General features: G+C 45.4%; 1 protein-coding gene across 4 annotated transcripts in view; it reads right to left on the bottom strand.

Annotated features, from left to right (window-relative positions):
- MYOF (myoferlin) overlaps positions 1 to 19,775 on the bottom strand; it is a 152,025-nt gene that overhangs the window by 76,196 nt on the left and 56,054 nt on the right. For all 4 annotated transcript variants that reach the window (XM_087862901.1, XM_045810055.2, XM_087862899.1 and 1 more), the window contains exons 6-16: positions 13,840 to 14,006; positions 13,077 to 13,205; positions 10,408 to 10,470; positions 10,273 to 10,323; positions 9,051 to 9,081; positions 8,459 to 8,574; positions 7,671 to 7,797; positions 6,252 to 6,355; positions 4,246 to 4,314; positions 4,101 to 4,144; positions 1,570 to 1,652 (exon numbers count right to left, since the gene is read on the bottom strand). In XM_087862901.1, coding sequence (XP_087719027.1) covers positions 1,570 to 1,652; positions 4,101 to 4,144; positions 4,246 to 4,314; positions 6,252 to 6,355; positions 7,671 to 7,797; positions 8,459 to 8,574; positions 9,051 to 9,081; positions 10,273 to 10,323; positions 10,408 to 10,470; positions 13,077 to 13,205; positions 13,840 to 14,006 — 984 coding nt within the window. The remainder of the gene's footprint in view (positions 1 to 1,569; positions 1,653 to 4,100; positions 4,145 to 4,245; positions 4,315 to 6,251; positions 6,356 to 7,670; positions 7,798 to 8,458; positions 8,575 to 9,050; positions 9,082 to 10,272; positions 10,324 to 10,407; positions 10,471 to 13,076; positions 13,206 to 13,839; positions 14,007 to 19,775) is intronic.

The raw sequence follows: 19,775 nt of genomic DNA, 5'->3' as shown, positions 1-19,775 counted from the left end.
CATTGTGAGACCCTTGTCAGACTGTCTGCAGGGTCTGCAAGGAGAGAGAAGGCCTCAGAGACAAGGCAGAAACTTGCATGTAACAGTTTCCAGTTTTAGTGCTTCTGGATGTTACTGCCGAATCACTAAGAAAAATGCTTATACTGATAGGTCTCGAATAATTACCTCCAGGTAATTATTGAATGACTTCTTGCTAATGATAAATGGATTTAACTCATTTTGACGCTCCCTTGCCCACACAGTTTTGGTATGAGTTAAGTACTCTATTGGTTACCATTATGATTTGAACTAGTCTTTCTGTCTGGGTTCCTTACTTTATAAGAAGAGGCTACCAGCATGCCTACCCTTCCTCCTCTCCCCTTCCTTCCTCCACTTCTAGTCTCTATCTTTTGTACTTTTACATTGCAATGGGCAATAACATTTATATTCTGTTCAGAGCTTTGGCTATAGGGTATAAGAAAAAAAAAAACCATTAGTAGTGCTAACACTGTAGCAGCCATTATACATACTGTCTTTGCAGAGGAAAGAGTTGTGATTACATTTCTTTTGTTACAGCTCCAATCGTGTGGTCCCCTTTGCCACTCAGCAGAGGACGTGTTGAAGGGATCTTTGTTTCTAACATTTGCTTAAAATAATGGCTGTAAACGACTTTATATCTGAACTATATCTTTTTTTCTTCAGCATTTTGTTTTTATTGGAATTTCTAATTGCAGTTTTTTTTCTTCTTCAGAAAGGAGATCTCTATTTTCTTCATGATATCTCTAATATCTTCCAGGTTCTTATTCATGCTATATATTGCTTGGAAAAATATATTTTCTAAAAAAACCTGTAAAGCTCCCATTTAAACAAAATGAGGATGAGAGGAAACTTGAGTTTCTCAAGACAATATTTTGTCTTGAATTCTCTTACATAATTTATTCAATGTGTTTAATATCTTGGCAATTATAAGAATTTTTATTCTTGTTTTGGTAACAAAAATCAGCTGCTGATATTATTGATATGTTAACATTATATATTTTTCTCTTACCATCTTCATTTTTCTCCTTCATTTCCTATTACAATTTCTGGTGTATGCACAGAATCCTAATGCCAGGTATAGGCAAGTAGTTCTCAGTATGGAGAACAATGAAAAGGAAAGTGTATTTGTTATCAATGCTTATTAGCGAAGTGGAGATTATACGGCTCATTGCTACCTGACATCCTTGTTCCTGCTAGGGAAGTCAGTGGAGAAGGAAGTATTATTTTATATTTGGGTGGACTGGTGTCAATGCCACTCTAGAAAATAGGGTGTGCTAGCAGTCTGTATCGACACTCAAAAATTTATAAAATAGCTACTGGGAAGAGTCTTTGCATGGGAGCAAGAAAACAAAGTCTTCAAACTGCTAGTTGCCTCAATTATCAATTATGAATGAACTGCTCTGGTAATCACCAAAACATCACCGGAACAGTTCACTAGGTTCACCACATTTGGCTTTTAAGAAACCAAGTCCATAGCCAGGCGGCTACTCAGCGCGTCCTGCTTCAGAAATCCTGCCCCCTGTCTTGTTGCAGCTCTGCTGAGTGGCTTACCTTCCACTTCCCCACCAGACGCAGCAATTTTAGAGAGGTGTAGATAGGTTGTTCCCACGACATCATTTTTAGTAAGACGGTCCCTGCATGAAAGAACAGGTTAAGGCCTCTACCTATGAATATATTTCTTCACTTCGACAATAATAAGGTGGAGCTGGAAAAGTCCCTAGACCTCAGAAATCATCCTGCCCAGTGGGCCTCAAGCTTTACTGTACTTTACGAATCAGCTGGAAACCCCAGCTCTCCTCTCCTCGCCAAGCTTTTAATTTAATAAAGGCAGGAGTGGAGAACAAGAATCTGCGTTTACACAAGTATATACCCCAACTTCTTCTGATACAGACGGCCCTCCAATCACCCACTGAGAAACATCAATCGGATAATTCACTTCAGCTGTGGAAACTAAGGTTTGTACACAGAGGTCAAGGGATTTGCCAATAGTCAGTCAATACCACTGCCATAAAATGAATGAATCCACTACAGATGCATTGTATAATAAGTGTAATATAATCACATTACACAGGATAAGTGCATGTATCTTATTTTATCATGTTCATACTAATTACTCTGACGGTTTAATGACTACACTGGGCTGTATCTAAGGGTCCTTAGAGGAGAAAAATCCTGTTCCAATTCAAGCACCTACTGTGTAACACACATGCAGGGCAGCCGAGGACAGTTGCTCACCTAGAACCTAAATCGTACCTGTACGGTAGGGACAAGTATTCCCGTTACGAGAATATACAACTGTATTAATCTTCCCACGGATATCACAGAGTTTGCAAGTCTAACCCATGAAGTGGTCTCTGGCTGGGCAAATAGTAGGTATAAAAAATAAGGTTTCTATTAATAACATCTCTCTGCTTAATTCATCCTCTTCTTTATTCTGTACAGTGGTATACCCAGTCGGAAATCTAAGACTCCATGGGGGAGAGGAAAGGTTCAGTATTTGGGGGAAAGATGATACTACAGTGTAATATTATTATGCTGTATTATAGTAATATCCCATGTTACGTATATTATGCATTGTAGAGTATAATAATATTAGATTAAAGAAAGTGACTAATGAAACAGAGTGCATGAGAAAAAATTGTTTAAGTATATTAAGTCACATGCATGGGTCTTGAGTCTTCTCTGTTCATCCAAAAGGACCTAGACTACATTAAAGAATTCTTAGCTTCCCGTCAGTTGTATGTAACCTAAGATTTGGATCCAAGGATTCCTTAAACAGGGCCTCTTAGCTTCCCGTCAGGGTATGTAACCTAAGATTTGGATCCAAGCATTCCTTAAATAGGGCCTCTCTATGTATCTGGGGCTACACTATTGCTTTGGAGAGGGCAGACTAGGTCAGAAAGTAACCACATTTGTAGTGACCACAGGCAAGTCTGGGATGGCTCAATCCACAATCAACTCACTGCAAAGCTAAGCCAGAGTAGTCCCCTCAACTACATAGGCCCACATCCACATTCCCGAGGGTTCCTGAGACCATGGAGCTCCTTCAGAATGTTGCCCGAGGGTCTCAAGTGCTTAAATCAAGCTGACACCACTGGAAGGGGTTTTTTGTCCTCACGACCCCTCCATGACCCTCAATAAACAGTGATGCGGTCATGGAACAAAATGAGACTTACTATCCTCCTTCCAAAGTGCCCCGTTGCCATAGTACCAAGAGGGTGCTAACACAAGAGCCAGATACGTTCTGCCAAAGGTAAGACCCTGGAGACAGGCAGACTGGATGGGGGCCCAACTGTCTCTAACTGTCTGAGTGACTGTGAGCAAGTTACCTGACCTCTCTGAGCCCTAGTATCTTCATCTGTAAAATGAATGAATAGTCTCTAACCCATAGCGTCACTCTAAAGACCAAGTGGGACACTGCGGTTAAGGCACGTGGCAGAGCACTTACTAGTGCTCAAAAAAAGGTAGCTAACACCAGAATAAACGCTGAGGAGGAGGAGGAGGACGGTAGTTGCCGTGTGCACTCTCAAGGAGTTAAGGACTGCCAACTGAAAGCCTCATCCAACTAGAACATTACACAAGAAAGGCCTTCTAATAGCCGTCCTCACTAGGAGGGAGGATGGTCTCGTTAAAATTCCATCAGAAACTTTCAATGAATTTTCTTTGCGTTCAATCAGATAGGTAGCTTTGTCTGTCTTCCTTTCTAAACGTAACAGAATAGCTGTCGGAACATTTTGGTGATTCTTCCCAAGAAGTGGTTTACTCCATTTCTGAAGTCTATTTTGGACAGCCTAAATGCTATTTAAATCCTTGATTTCTTATCTCGGGGCAATTTCAGATCATTTTCCCTTCTTTTGTTTATGAGCAATTGAACCAAGATACACAAAGCGTTTCTGCAACAATACCACTATTAATTTTTTTTTTTTAAGAAAACACCTGATTCCAGGAGCAATTTATCACCTCCCTTTGGAAGAAAAAGAAACAGACTGAAAAGTAAGAGCCCAACTAGAGTACCATTCCTCAACATCCAAACATTTAATTCTTTAATTGTGAATTAGACACAAGTTTATTTTTTAACTCACCAGTCATATACTGTTAGTTTTATTTTTTCACACATTGAAGGAAACTGTTAAAAAGAAACAGAACAAGGTAGTTATTTCTCAACTTATTCAGTAAGTATTAAAGTAGGTAGTCTTACTTTTTCTGAAAGAAAAAAAACAGTCAAACCTTGATCTGAAGATTAACGACTTGATTCCACTCAGGGTTTGCATTTTTCTCAATTATATTTGTGCAAACCTGTAAAATCATCAAAACAAAACTAAGCAGTCAAGATTCTAATTTCCATAAGTTCACAACATAGGCATCCTAGGTTATGACTCCAGCAGCGTACTTACCAGTTATATACTTAGTAGCCTGGTTAAAGTTTATTTCTCTTCTAACTATTTGGAAAATATAATGTGGGTTTAGTATTAATCTTTGCTCCTTCTATGCACTAAAAGTTAGTTTTCAATCGCCAGATTTCTAATTTTGGATTAGCGAAATGGTGTAAGAGTTAATGTTTATTGAGCACTTATCACAGATGTCTAAGCAGCAGCTCTTCGTTAATGTGTGCACACAGATCTTTGGATCCTGCCCACCAGCCCTGCTCCCTGCTTCCCAAACCAGCTCCTGTCAAAACCGGTCAGCCACATCTCTCTCCCCCTCACATGCCTCAACGCAATCCGCTAGTAAATCCTGACACCCCAGCTTTGCGCAGATGCTGACCCCCACCCCCCCGCCACCTGTCGTGGGCTCCTGTCTGATGCATACGTCCTCTCCTGCCTCCTTACTTTCACGGCACCCTGTGTAGCAGTCTCAGTGAGCTCTCCAAGCACGTCAGAATAAAGTCCAGACCCTACTCTGGCTGGTAAAACCCTGCCTGCCCATCTCCCCCCACCCCAAATCTGACTTCATCTCATCGCTTCCCCTGGCTCGTTGTCCTACAGCCACATGGAGATTCTTTCACTGCAAATGTGTCCTCCCCTTGGGGCCTTTATGTCTGCTCGTCTCTCTGCCTGGAAGCCCCTGGCCCTCTCCCTCCCAGACCTCACATCATCCGGGTCTGCTCCAGTGTCCCTTCCTCAAAGAAGTCCCATCTGATAACCTAGGGAAAACCCACCCCCCCAACCCTTTGTACCAATCACTTCTTGTCCCCGGCTCTGTTTTCTGCATAGGACTGGGCACTATCTGAAATCATTAAATTACTTATCTGCTTGCTAACTGCTGTCCCTTCTACTACAAAGGGAGCCCCAGGAAAACAATGACTACCTTGCTGACTTCCCCTATCCCCAGCATATGGGGCACTATCGGTATTTAGTAGGCTCACAATAATTACTTCTCTAATTAATTAACCCTTATTAATAATCCTATGAGAGTAGTATCATCCTGATTTATAGTTCAGGAAATTGACACCGGGAGGTTAAGGAATTTGCCTTAACTGCCTCTGGAGTGGGCTAAAGTCTGAATTTAAATCTCACTCCAGAATGGAGGGCTTCTCCACCCCTCCCCCACCACCAATTCTCTTAGGAAATGACACCTGGGCCATAGGTGTGGGGTTTGGCAAATCTTGCTTTCAAAGTACATGGTTCAACTATACGGAAGATGCTAGATCTTCATCCCTACAACTGTCCATGGGCATTGCTATTCTACTGCAGAATCCTGCTCTCCCATCTTTAACATCTTTGTGGGTAAAAGTGGTGTTTACAGATGTGCCTGCACCAAGAGTCCCCTGGCTCTTCCCAGCAGACTGAGATGGGGCTCCCCTGCCTGCTCTCCAGTTTCGGCAGCTCGCTGGGGACTCGGAAGTGAGAAACATGAAGGGAGTGGGCTGCTGGGCGTTGGGGGGCCGTAGTCTACATTTATTTACCAGGGATCATTTTGCCAGTGGGGGAGCTTGCCTTAGATCAAGACAATGCTTGGACCTGAGAGGTAATCCAAATAATTTAGTCATAGTTTTCCTGTTCTACTCTTTCAAAAGATCAACTTTTCTCATTTGAATCCTGCATACTTTCCACTCCAAAATAAAGCCGTGGAGAAGTCTACATGTTCCAACTCAGATAATCTACGTTCGTGCAGACCTCCCAGATCATCAGGGGGCTACTTTAAAAAAGAGTAAACAGGAATTCACTCCAAGGAAAGCACAACGGTTTAAATATTTATATCTAGAGGCGTCTGCATTTAGATCACATACAAACCTTTTTTCCAGCAAAGGAAACTTCTACAAAAGGATCCACGAGGTTTTTTTTATCTGCATTGCCTCCAAATATTTCCTTTACCGTCTGTGAGAAGGCATCATCCACTGGAAAGTAACATGTCACACAGCAGAAATTACACTTGATTTTCTTAAAAAGGATAGAAATCACTCAGCAAAATTAAAGTTTTTCTCCTATACATGAAAACAGTTGCAACAAGAATTGTTCTAAAAAGTGGCAAGCACTAATAGCATTGTACTGCAGAAATCCTGTCTTAGCTGAGGAAGGTGTTCTCCCCACAAAGTCAAAAAACAAACAAACAAGATCATGTTGAAAAATAAACCAATAAATTATTATACTGAAAATCAGTCATTTCTTGAGGCAAAAAGTAGAGTAGAAAGAAAGTCCATCCAAATAGGGTAAGAGGTAATTCAAAAACTCAGCCTGGTTTCAACTTGGAAAAGGTGCTTTAGGTCAAAATGATATAAGCTTAGTCTGATTTGTTTCCAGAGAAATTCAAGGAACCGTGGCATAATCACAAACAACATAATCATAAATAACATTTAAGCAACTATAAACAGCATCTCTCTCTGTTTTAACAAACTCAGAAGTGAATGGGGTCAATTAAACTGGTCTGCATAGGCAGTATAATGTGAGGTTTAATGTATTTACTTCATTTAAGATATTTCTGAGGAGAGACGAGGGAAGTGTTATAGGGTGCTAAACAAGAGAGGGAGCGGGTTCCCAGGGAAAGTAGCAAATCCTGAAGAGATCCATGGCCTGTAGACAGAGTGCTGTCTCCTGGGGTCTGGGAGAGGGGTCCCATGTCCCAGGGCCCAGCAGGAAGCACACACTGGGCAGGGCAGAAGAACACTGGGTCCCCTGCAATGACATAGGAATGTCTGGACTAGTCTCTACGAGTAAAATCACAGTAACTGATTGTCTTAAATGCATCCAATTTCTTGTTATATGTACCTCATAACACAGTATCGACAGATTACTAGTTACTGGCACTTAACGACCCTCTGCTCAGCCATTTTTAATAATTTAATAACAAACACACTTATTTGTTTCCAAAATTTCCTATGTTCCCTTGGGTTGAAAGGAGTTGGAAGTGCTGCCTGCTGGCCCCTCTTCAGTGTCCTCTAGAATAAGGAGAAGATGTAGAACACTGAGGACGGAAGAGACGGAGCAGGATGGACCAAAGGTTTAATAAGGAACATGGATCCGTGACCAGCTGGCTGCCCCATTAACCTGCCCAGGTGGCTTCCCTGGGGCCAGAATGAATGAAAAGAAGCCCCTGAAGGCCTTCAAAAAGAAAAACAGGACAGGTAGCACCAATCGTTGTTCAGGGTAAGATGCTAACACATGTTGATCACACAGATAACGGGCCATCCGGGGGCAGGTGAAGTCCATACGTACTCTGAGGGATGTCCTCTGCTCGGTAGATTTTAAGCAAGAAGGTCACCCACCGGAGGGCGATGCCGGCAGGGAGTAACAAATTACTCTCCACATCATCGCTGTCATTATCACGATCTCGCTTCTCAGTCTATTGGGGAGACGGGATTACAAATGAGACACAGAGAAAAGCAACACTTATAAGAAGCCAAACTGTCGTTTATGAAATGAAACCAACTGGAATTGTTTCCATTAGGATTTCCTGTGCTTCGGGCTTAAGAGTTCAGCCACCAATTCAACCTTGAAATTGGTCTGCAAAATCAAAGCTCTGAAGTTTTGTCAATCAATACGCCACAAGAAAATAACGTGGCCTTTTGTAATTTTATGAGCACTAAATAGGAAAGAAAGAGAGAGACAGTTTCTAAAGTTTTTCCGATTTCTCGTGGGCACTTCCTGTCTCCCAGTTTGCTGCCCAGCCTCCTAGAAGGACAACTGTCCCTTTTGGTAGGGATGCTTGATTCGGCAAGTGAGCCATACTCCGTAGGTAAAACGATGCAAAGGAGTCTTGAAAACACACATCTCTTTACTGAATGAAAAACACACTCGTGGACACCAGGAAGGAGACCAAGTGAGCGAGAAGAATAGCTCCATCATGAAGAAAAGAACAGCTTCCAAAAAATAGGAGGAGTTGGAAGGTTGGGGTCATTGATTGGAAGCTGTGCTGCTTTTCACAACCACTGATGCCCACTTGCTTAACTCTTGGTCCCCTAGTTAGTGAAAAAATGTAAAAGGCAGAGAACACAGGGGCTCACCGGAGCCTCATCTCCGGTCCCCAGGATGAACATGCTGACTTTCATGTAACCTTTAGCCCCCGAGCCGGCATCTTCGGGGTCATTGAGAAGAAGCCATTTTCTCATGATAGCATGACCTATAATAAAGAAGGATTAAAAGGACAGGGACACTCTAAAGATTAAGCTGACACTTCTGTGATTTCATCTGCTGTAAGATAAACAATCATTTCCTCTGAAGTATCCTAATGACACCAAGTTTGCCAGATGAATCTCTATATTAATGTTCCATGCTTTGCACTGACCAGCCCCCAGCCCCAATCCTGTCCTGATGTCACTCAAACAAGGCTCTCTAAGCTCTATTAGTTTTATAATTTGATTTTGATAAGATCAAAATATCATCACAAAACAGAGAAGTTACCTACTCGTGAATGTTAGGATAATCACCATTAGATTAAAAAAGGATATCCCCATTAAGCTACTATTATTCGTTCCTGCTAAGTATCCTTTCCCCTCCTCAATCAAGAAAAAAATATTTTTATTCCTTTATTGATTCCCTCAGATTTTCTTGATTCCCAGAATCTTCAAGTTCATGGGGAGAAAGAACATTACTTACCAGGTTCGTAATAAATGAATCCAACATCAATCTGGGAAAAGATAATTTAAGATAGCTCAAACAGATTTTAAAGTCAGTTTTGTCACTTCAAAGAAATCATCATTATTATATTTAAATATAAGGCTCTTGACAAGACTTCAATTTCTTTGAGAACAACATTTCCATTTTATCATCTCTGTATCCCCAATGCCCTGCCTGACGTATGACACACAGAAGACCCTCAATCAATCATTTCGAATGAATGAACTAACTAGTCTTAGAGCTGGAAGGGACCAAGAAAGTAGGATGACCAGTGTGTCCCAGTTTGCTTGGAACTTTTCCCCAAGCAAAGAAAGTCTCAAATCCCTTGGTCCCAGGCAAGCTTGGACTTTGGTCACCCCGTGGGAATTCACCTGGCCCAATTTCCTATCTAGTATTCCTCTTCCTTCTCCTCAAGCTAATGCTAGTGTTAATATTAATATAACCATAGACTGGGCACTTCCATGTGCCAAGCATTGTACCAGATGTTTTATATATTCTATCCCACTTAGACTTCATAAGGATTCCATTTTATAGAGGAAACTAAGGATCAGTTGGTATGTGTCTAGTGGTGGCAGACAGGGTATGAACACACATATGCCTGATCCAGATCTTTCTCTAGGACTTCTAATGACTGGGAGCCCCTTCCTTTGAGAGGCAGCCCAATCCACGCAGAATTGCAGGGAAGCACCCACCAAGTATTTGTCTTTGATTCCAATGCGAGTTACTGGGAAAAGCACCCTGATTCTCTTTCCTGGTTTGGCTTGCTTTTCCTAGTCCAGATTTACAGTAATTGGCTTTGCAGATGGGACTCTGGGGCCACTGGTAAGTGAAGCTAGGGGATGGGCTTCTTGCCACTGTCAAGCACTCCTCCCCTCTGCAGCACTGCTTTGGTTTCCAGCCACAGCCAGAACTCTTCGAGGGCCCTGATGTGGCAGCTTCCAGGCATTTGCCTTAAGGCACAGTAAGTCTTGTACTTTAGAAGTTAACTACACCCAGGCCAGAGAACACTCGACTGGTTTCTGGCCCTGGGGCATTCACGTCCTTCTGGCATTCCAGCCCTCAGCAAAGACCATGGTGTGAATCCCTTACACGTAACTTCAAGATGTCCTCAAAGTGGACAGCCTGATACCTGGCCAGGAACCTGACTCCTCATTATGAAAGTGCCCATCTAAGGTGAATGAAACAGACGGTTGGCACCTACCTTAAATTCCCCCATGAGACAATCTGCCCGCAAAGAATGGGAGTTATAAACCTGAAAGAAAGAAGAGCCATGAGAAGCTTACTGGCTGTATCTGGCAATTAGAGAGCACGACCTCTCTATCCCGTAGCCCCTTACCCGGATGCTGATGATCTCGTCCATCAGTTCAGAAGGGGTAATGTGAACATTGTAGAAAAATAACTGTCAAAACAGAAGAGAGAGATGTTCGAATGTTAACAGGGGTGGACTCAGGTTTAGCGGGATCTAATGCTACAATTTGGGAACTCTCCTAAAAAATGATAAAACATAACCCAAAAGTAGGTTTGAGCATGAGAACACTTTGCAGGGCCCTCAAAAAGGCCCCGAAGCTTAAGCTGCGTGAGCTTCTTGGCAAACTCGCCTTTGCGTGCTGGAAAAAGGAAGAAGGGTTATGTAACAACTATAGCGTTTATGTAATGAGATAGAATTGCTCTTGGGGCCAGAAATATGCTAGCTAACTGACATAAAGATCTAAGGTTATTTCATGCTGCAAGTTTCACTAAAATGGGGGCTTGGGGCTTGCATGACCTGGAAAGTTGAGTTGAATTACCTACAATTGGCCTGAAAAAAGTTCTTTTAGCTTTTTAAAAAACATCCAGGATCCACTCAAAGATCATACTACTTTTGGTTATTGTGTCTCTTTAGTGTCCTCCTTTTTTTTAATTTAATTTTTTTAAAAAGATTTTATTTATTTATTTGACAGAGATAGTGACAGCCAGCGAGAGAGGGAACACAAGCAGGGGGAGTGGGAGAGGAAGAAGCAGGCTCATAGCGGAGGAGCCTGATGTGGGGCTCGATCCCATAACGCCGGGATCACGCCCTGAGCTGAAGTCAGATGCTTAACCGCTGTGCCACCCAGGCGCCCCCGTTTTTTTAATTTTAAAGGGAGAAAGAGAGTGCGAGCAGGGCGGGAGGGGAGGATGGGGGAAGAAGAAGAGGGAAAGAATCCCAAGCAGACTCTGTGCTGAGCGTGGAGCCCGACCTCACCCATGAGGTTTGATCTCATGGACCCTGAGATCATGACCTGAGTTGAAACCAAGAGTCAGACGCTTAGCAGACTGCACCACCCAGGGCCCCAGCTTTAGTTTCCTTTTATATAGAATTGTGCTGCTGCCCATTTTTGTTATTATTTTTTTCCTATCAGGATCAGTTGTCTTGTAGAATATCTTACAATCTGGATTTGTGTGAATATTTCCTCACCATTAGATTCGAATTGGCTATTTGATATGAAATGACAAGGGTGATATTGGTCCTTCTGGTATATCACATCAGGACACACACATCAGTTTGTCTCGTTATTGATGGTAACAACTTTAATCACTTGGTTAAGAAGATGTAGGTAAACTACTCATTTTTTTAGTAAATTCCTTTATTGATTCCTGAATTGATCTGCTTAGAGTCTCAGGTATTTGACTCGTCCCTTTTGTCTAGAGATCTAATCTCAAAAAAAATTCATTATGATGGGAAAATTCTAAGGTGGAGATCCTTGCCGAGCTTGTCAGAATGTAGCTGAGTAAATATTCATCCTGCATGATAAATGCATCACACCTTAGGTGTCAAATCGCCCAGCAGCTTGTCCTCCCTGCAGTCCAGTCTTCTCCTCCACAGTGAACCCCTCTCAGGCTTTCCCGAAGTCCACTTCAAGTGCCCCCCCCCCGCCCCAGCGCACACCCACGTCTCATGTCTGCTTTGACACAACTTAGCGGCGTGCTGTTGTCTGCAGCTTATCCAACAAGAAGTGACAAGTGAGAAGAAGATGGGCCTTCTGTGAAGGGAGGGACAGCTTGAACACAGGGGGAGAAACTGGAACACCAGACAGAAGAAACCAGTTCCTTTTATGCACAGTAGTAGGAAAAAGAACAAAAGCGGAGCCGGGGCTGGGAACTCAGAGGAATGGTGACAGGAAACATGGCAGGGAAGGCCTGGGCTCAGAGAACGGGGCATGGGACTCATGCCTGAGGAATCCCAGAAATGCATATCCTCAGCAGAGCAAGGCTGGGCTTGGAAACCTCCTCAAACCTCTTTTCTCCTCACAGTCCTGATAGTGGAGCTTTGTGATACCTGAGATGACTACGAAGGTGTTCAGCGTTTTTGAGGAGTGTTAGAGAAGAGGTCAGCAGAAGGACTGTATTCTCAGCATGAGAGCGGGGGGAAAAGAAGACACTTTTGGTGCCTAATTGCTTTCCTTTTATGTATATTATTTTTATAGCCAGGTAGGTAGGTTTTGACACCTCTAAAAAGTCAGCCATTAGTTGTCCCTGTGAAAACTGTAACATCTGCCTTAGAGCTGTGACTGAAACTTGATAATTTTTTTTTCTTTCATGAGGGTCCAGCATCAACTGGTCTTAATTGTGAAGATGTGCCAGCTGTGTGTGTGTGTGTGTGTTTTTTTTAAGGTAGCAAAGCGGTCATAGAAATTACTGAGTCATCCCTCAGAGACATCCTGCTGATTAGAAAGAGCAAAGGCAGATGCAGATGACTTCACGTGCTCCATCTTTAGGGGTGCAAGGATCCATCAGGACAGGCGCAGTGGGGGGTTGTTGTAAAAGCATCAGGAAGATGCCAGCAGCTCTGAGAACCAGGCCATGTGATTTCAAGACCCAGCGGTTCTTAGAATGTCGAATGCTGGAACTCTGCCTTGTCTTTACCAGATGTTGGCACGTGAGTTCCCCTCCCACGTGGGACAGGGGAGAAGAGGGTGGAAGGCAGGAAGGTGCATATAAATAGGAAAGACTCACTGAGCAGAAACCTGTATTACGCCCATTTACCTCATCATAAAATGGGTTGTTCCCTCTCTTGATCCTTGTTCGGTGTGTCTGGCCGCAGACATGGACCTTGACCACGGGCCTGATGTTGTTGCCACTTAACTGGCGGCCCTCAATCACTCGGACACGGATCTGCAAGCACAGAAGGGCTGTCGTTACTGATCCTTTCCCAGCGCTGGGTGAGAGAACCCTCAGGAGCCGTGTCAGCCCGTCTGCCTGTACGGATCGCTGAAACCAGGCCAGGGCAGGTGCGCACAGGCTGGGGGTGGCCCCCCTGCTCATTCCCGAGGTGGGAGCTGGGGTTGAGTTGGAGAAGCCGAGAGCAGCAGTGGGGCTGAAACAGTCCAGAGCTGGTCAGGGAAAGGGCCGTGGGGGCAGGGGGAGAGGAGGCACGGCTCTGACCCCAGCCTCCCACCTGCTGCCTGAGCCTGGGATGTATTAACTCACTCTGCTGCTGTCTGCCAAGGAAAAGCCCAGAACTATGATGAGGCACTACTGTGCTTCTATTCTCTCCTACTACCAAAGGGAGGGAGGGGTATAGTTTTCTTTCTCTGAAGAGCCTCATCCGGCTCGACTCCATCTACCCCTGCATGCAGAAGAGACAGGGACAGCTCTTCTTCTTGGGTTTACGCCCTGATGTCCCGTTTTGCTAGTTGGGCTGCTGCTCATAGCAATAGGTCCTTCCTACTGGACTTCCACTGCAATTGCCAGAAGACGGGCAACAGGGTGGTAAAACCAAAATGTGGGGCCCGCAGGCTGTTCCCACCTGGAAGTCCTGAGGCTTGTTGGACAGCATCCGCCGGCTCTTCTTTCCCTTCGTCAGCCTCCGGGCAAGGTGGGCCTCCGACACCAACCCACCTGACCCCTTGGGCCCGGGGCCTCTGACTGTACCATCCAACCTGTCTTCATCACCTCCATCCTCCTCCTCGTCTCCTAAAACACCAACAAGGAAGCCTGTCAGAGATGGCCCTCATCCTGTGAATGTCTGAACTCAGGTTTCCTGGACGCAGAGTTCTCAGTGTTCCTGAGGTGGCCCGTGAAGGAGCTGCTCCTTGGTGACCCTTACTTGGGATGTGCTGTGACTCTTTAGGAACGTGTGTTCGTGGTGCGTCAGGGGGCTCATTCAGGCTGTATTCAAAGTGATCACGAGAATACCAGAGACGAAGGGGAAAGCAAGAGGAGAGGGCTCAGTCGGACCCCACCAGAAATCACCCGATTCTGATCTGGGGACCCAGCCTGAGGTCAAGAGCCCTTTCTGTGGTCAGGACGGAGACGAGAGAAAATCCCGGGGGAAACTGGACCTTGGCAGAGGAGACTTCGACTCCACCATCCCCAGTGCTGGTCTTTTCTCTAGAGATTTACTCGTGAGGTTTCTGTACTGCCTCCTTTCTGTTTGAGCCTCCTGGTTCCCAGATGTCCTCTCCACCCTCGTGGCAGATGAGAATCGCATCCCCAGTTTCCTTGCCAAGTAGACTAAGGTGGTCTGATGCTCTCCCTTTGCCCACCTCGTCTGTCACTTCCACACACATCTGTCTCCTAGTTGTTAGTCCCCCTAGCTGCCCTTCATATTTGGGGGGAATGGTTTGGGGGGAGGTGTTTCCTGATCGATAGAGTGAAGCCTCTCCCAATACCTGAGAGCCTACTTCCTTTTGATTCTTTGGAAACACCTCAAATGTCCCCCTGCCCTCTTGAGTACCTCCAGTGGATCCTTCCCCACGGGGCCTTCCCTCTGCCTTCATGTAGGCACAGATCTTTCTCTCCTTAAAACAAACAAACAAACAACTCCAATTCTGTCTACTATGTCTCCCCTTTCTTTTATTCACAAACTCTATCAAACTCACTGACAAACTTCAGCTTTTCTTAATAGACAAGAAGTGTCTGGTAATCTGTGCAGTATAATTTAAGAGCTCCTAGAAGACCAACTACCTTGTCTAAAAAATAACAGCATTTGCACTCCCTATCTTTAGATTCTGAAACTCCTCCTTTACGATGCAAAATCATGTAAGAAATTGAATTTCCATGCGGACACATTAGTCAGTCACTCACACTGTAGTATGAGTTAATTCAGTCAGATTACCGTGTAGCACAGCTCTTAAAGCTTGGGCTCTGGAGTCATGTGGCCTAGATTCAAATCCCACTTTTGACTGCCATGAGCCTGAGTAAGTTTCTTAATTTCTATTTCAGTTTTCTCATTTGTAAAAAGGGAGAAATAATAGTATTTACCACAGGGGTATTGTAAAGATAAAATTAACATGGTGCCTAGCACAAAGTAATACCCAATAAATTAATCTTTTTTCTTTCTTTCTTTCTTTCTTTCTTTCTTTCTTTCTTTCTTTCTTTCTTTCTTTCTTTCTTTCTTTTTTTTTTTTTAACTTCTGTTAAGAATCAGTTTTGGTGGGAGCACAGAACACTAGAACACTTACCAGAGAGCAGGCATGAGGTAGGGGTGGGGGCTGCAGCAGTCTGGGCAGCATGAGGGAGGGGGACACAGAGTGAGGAAGGGGCAACCACAAGGAAGTAAAAGCCCCCCACCCCCCACCATATACTGCTTTGGAGTTCCGTCCAGGGTGAACCCTCCCTTCACCACCTCTCACTCACGCTCAGCCTATCCAGCCACTTCTGTCTGTAAGGGTCAACCATGACCTCTCGCTAAGCTCAGGGCCCTTTTCTGAGTCTTCCCACTCCACTGAACATGGCCCTGGGCACCAGGACCCACACGCACTTCTTTGAGGCCTGCAGCTCTCTTCCTAGCACTCTGACTAAACCTTCTCAGGTTCTTCATGGGCTCCTTCCATGTCCCCAAGTGTGTCTTCCCACACTGTTCCTCAGCTTCTACTCCTCTGACCTGATGCCCTCTACATCTACACTTTGGAGACACAGACCCACAGAGTGTTAGGCTAGAAGGGGCACTGAGATCCCCTGGTCTGATGTGCCCCTCACCACAGCGTCCAGACAAGACTACTGAGGGCCAGAAAGCTGAGGTGACCTGTTAGTTATTGGGAGCTGAGCTGAAGTGAGGCCCAGGTCTTCATCCTAGCTCACTGGCTCCAGACTGGGTCTAAAACCAGGCTGTGGGGAAGAAGCTGCTGTCCGCCTGGTTCCTCAGCACCTTTGTCAGGACACCAGGAAACCCCAGAGAGGCCAAAGGTAGGAAGGGCTACCTTTGCCCTCTGCAAGATAATCTGGGTCTCGTCTATCCCATCCTTGAAGAGGCTTCAGAAACAAGGCTTGCCTGCCACCCATCCCAGGGCGCCTGGGTCTTAGAATGTCCCTTCTCCCGTTCTTCATCAGGTGAGCTCCTCAACTCCCTCAAGCCCCAGATGAAACACACTGGCTCTGGACAGCACCACACAGGATCCTACCCAGGGTTTTGGTGAATGCAGAATGAACTAGTGGACAAGGCCCCGCGTTCTTGAGTTCTTCAGCCGTGTGCAAAGCTGCGGCACAGCTCTTGGGAAAGAGCACCTGGACGCTGGAGGGCGCTGTTCCGACCTCCAGCCCCAGAGCAACACAGAAGGTCAGGGTCCCCTGCTGCAAACCTGTTCTGCACTGGGCAGTGGCTGGGCTGGATGCCTGTAGGGCACGTCCGACAATGAAGACAAACTCCCTTTGCTCACTGGGGGCCAAAGCAGGGCTTTCCTCCCAGCTGCGGACTGTTCCAGTTGGGGTTGGTGGTTATGGAGGGCAGCAAGCAGGAGAAGGAGGGGTAGACTGTACCCCTTTATGGTGCCGGACTCCGTAAGTCCTCATGAAACTCTGAACGATGCTTCAGAAAGACGGCAGGCAACCAAGAGCCAGTTTCTTCTAGGAAATACCTTCTGCTATTCAGACTTGAGAATGAGGGATGGGTCAGAGGAAACCGGCCTGAGTCATGGCTACTGCAGCAGCAGCAGCAGGATATTTGAGCAGGAAATCGCCCCTTTATGTGGCAGGAAGCTGTACAGCATTCAACCACGCCACCCTAAGTGTTCCACAAAGGATGAGGGGGCCCTTTCGGCCCTGCCAAGCACCCCTTCTCTGCAAGCTGTTTCATTACCCGATGTGGGTGGTTGTACGGGCGGGCTGGTTGCTGAGACCCAGGCGCGGATCTGAACCACAGCCGGACGGATCTACAAGGATGACTCCATGACCACAGAGGGCAACGTTATGGTGGAACCCACTGACTACATCGCAAGTTGCTGGTTGTATTTGCTTCCTTGTATTTGCTGGCTGTAACAAAGAACCACGAACTGGGTGGCTCACAACAATAGAAATTTATATTCTGACAGGTACAAACCCTCAAGGAGGATGTTGGCAGGGCCATGCCCCCTTAGGGCCACCACCTCATCTAATCCTCTTCCATTCCTTGATGGAGAGTCCTTTCTAGATTTTTTTTTTTTTAAGTAGGCTCCACACCCAGCGTGGAGCCCAATGTGGGGCTTGAACTCATGACCGTGAGATAAAGATCTGAGCTGAAATCAAGAGTCAGATGCTTCACTGGCTGAGTCACTCAGATACCCCCTTTCTGGAATATTTTATGTTTTGGGGGGGAGGTGTCACAGCAACCCTGTTTTCTAGACTCCTAGAGTGTTATTTCCTGCCTGTGATATTTTGTGACATTAATTTGAGAGAAAAAATCTTTCCTTGCCTCTTATGAGCTCCTGGCATTTCTTAACTTGTGGATGCATCCTTCCCATCTCTGCCTCTGTTATCACATGGCCTACTCCCCTGTGTATCCTCATCTCTTTTTATAGGGATACGAGCCACTGGATTTAGAGCCTGCCCTAATCCAGTATGACTTCATCTTAGCTAATTACATCTGCAAAGATCCATTTCCAAATAAAGTCACCTTCTGAGGTTCTGTGTAGGAATCTGGAGGGGACACTATTCAACTCCCTACAGAGGTCATCTTTTATATCTTTCCAGAGTGTTCCATCTATTACTCCAGTCCACGGTCTGCAGCCACACAGGCCCCCCAGTCTATCGACCACACCACCTTCCCGTCCCCTCTCCCCACCACTGCCTTCACATTGTTTTCTCCTGACCTGTGCTACAGCCTGTGCTCTAACACCGCCAATGTCTTCTTCGCGCCTCAGCTCCTTCCTTTCTCTGGCTTACGGTACTCACCCGGCTCATTCAACCTCCACTCCCTCCACCCCTTCATCCAGGAGCTGAACTTGGCCGAACACGCACCTTCCTGACTAGTCTCACTTGAATATCATGATCACACAGCTTAGGTGGACTCGCAGGACTCCCTGGCCATCCTACCATATTTCCAAGGCATCTATTTAAAGTGTTCCTGGCTCTTGGCCACTTTTTACCAACAGAGTCGAATCACTTCACCTTTCTGAGATTCCACCTATTTTGCACGTCGAGTGCTTCCAATACCTTCTCTACCCTTCTCATTGCCAGCTAATGAACTTATTTCATTGAGAAAACAGGCAATCAGAAGAGAATATCTTCATCCTCCAAGTTCAAGATTCCTACCTGCACCTGTTGTCTGCCTTCCCCCCTGCTACAATCACTGACCTGTCTGTGCTCCTGACCTGAGGTCCATCCTTCCATATGTGCACAGATCTCATCTCCTCTCCCTACTCACGGATTTTGCTTCTGCAATTTCTGCCTCTGTATCTGCTCATCAGTTTTCCCTTCTCAGCTGGATCATCCCCAGATGTGCTGAAATAGAGCCCACTAAAAGCAAAAAACCAACAAAATGAAACAAACCAAAACAAATACAACTTGACTCCAGAGCACCCGCCTATAGTTACTGCTCTATTTTTCTGCTCCTCTTAACTGCCACTTGGGCCATGACAAGCTCTTCACAATTCCTTTATATGAATGCTATCCTGCCTCTCCAACAATTACCACGTCACTCAGTCAAACCCTACCAAGCTTCTGACTGCAGCCAGCACTGACCTTTCTGAAGGTCAGTAACCCTCTGTGTGACCCACACTTGGTTGTAAGTGATGCTTCAATTAACACTTAGGAATGGCTCTCCAGCAACTGAACAAAATAAGTCTTCCTGTTTCCCAAGATGCACTGTTGGCGTCTATTCCTGCAAACTGCCCCTGTGTGTCATCGCTGGTGACAGCAATGGCTGGCGGTTTGCCCACCCAGTACTGAAGAGCTGGCAGCTCCTAGGAGATCTGAGGATACAGTCAAGTCTGCCTCTGGACCAACTGTGCCCTTCCCCAGTGGGATGAACCTCCCTCCTCAGGCTCCCATGCTATCCTACTCTAGCACTAGAGAATAAGCTCTCAGTCACTCACATGTCACCAGATCTGCAAGCCAGCCCTCCCCACTCTCACTCTCATCCTGTGAGAGCTTCCCCATGAAGGCAACTCCTAGGAATGGCTGAAGAAGACAGACACTTGCCCAGTCACCACTGGGCTTCCTCCTGGCCTGTAATACAGACCCCCACCCCCAGCCAGCAGCCCAACACCGTTCCAGGCCTCTCATCTCTCCACCTAGGCTCTAACTGGGCCAGCATACCATCTAATCTTCCACCATTCCTTCATGGAGAGTTCCTTCTGGAATATTTTATGCCTTTTTTTTTTTCCTGGTCACAGCAACTCTGTTTTTCTAGAGTCCTTACAAAGCCAATTTCTGCCTGTGATATTAATTTTGCTTCTTATGACAAAGTTCTGTTAAGTGGTTAAGGCAGAATTTAATTACCTTGGGCCAAGAGTCACTGCTCAATCAGAACAAAGGGCTGGTGTCATG

The sequence above is a fragment of the Ursus americanus genome, chromosome 6, assembly GCF_024610735.1.
Source record: "Ursus americanus isolate L20-20 chromosome 6, mUrsAme1.1.p, whole genome shotgun sequence".
NCBI classification, from domain to species: domain Eukaryota; kingdom Metazoa; phylum Chordata; class Mammalia; order Carnivora; family Ursidae; genus Ursus; species Ursus americanus.
The sequence above is the reverse complement of the archived record's forward strand: the minus strand, read 5'-3'. Positions and strand labels throughout refer to the sequence as shown.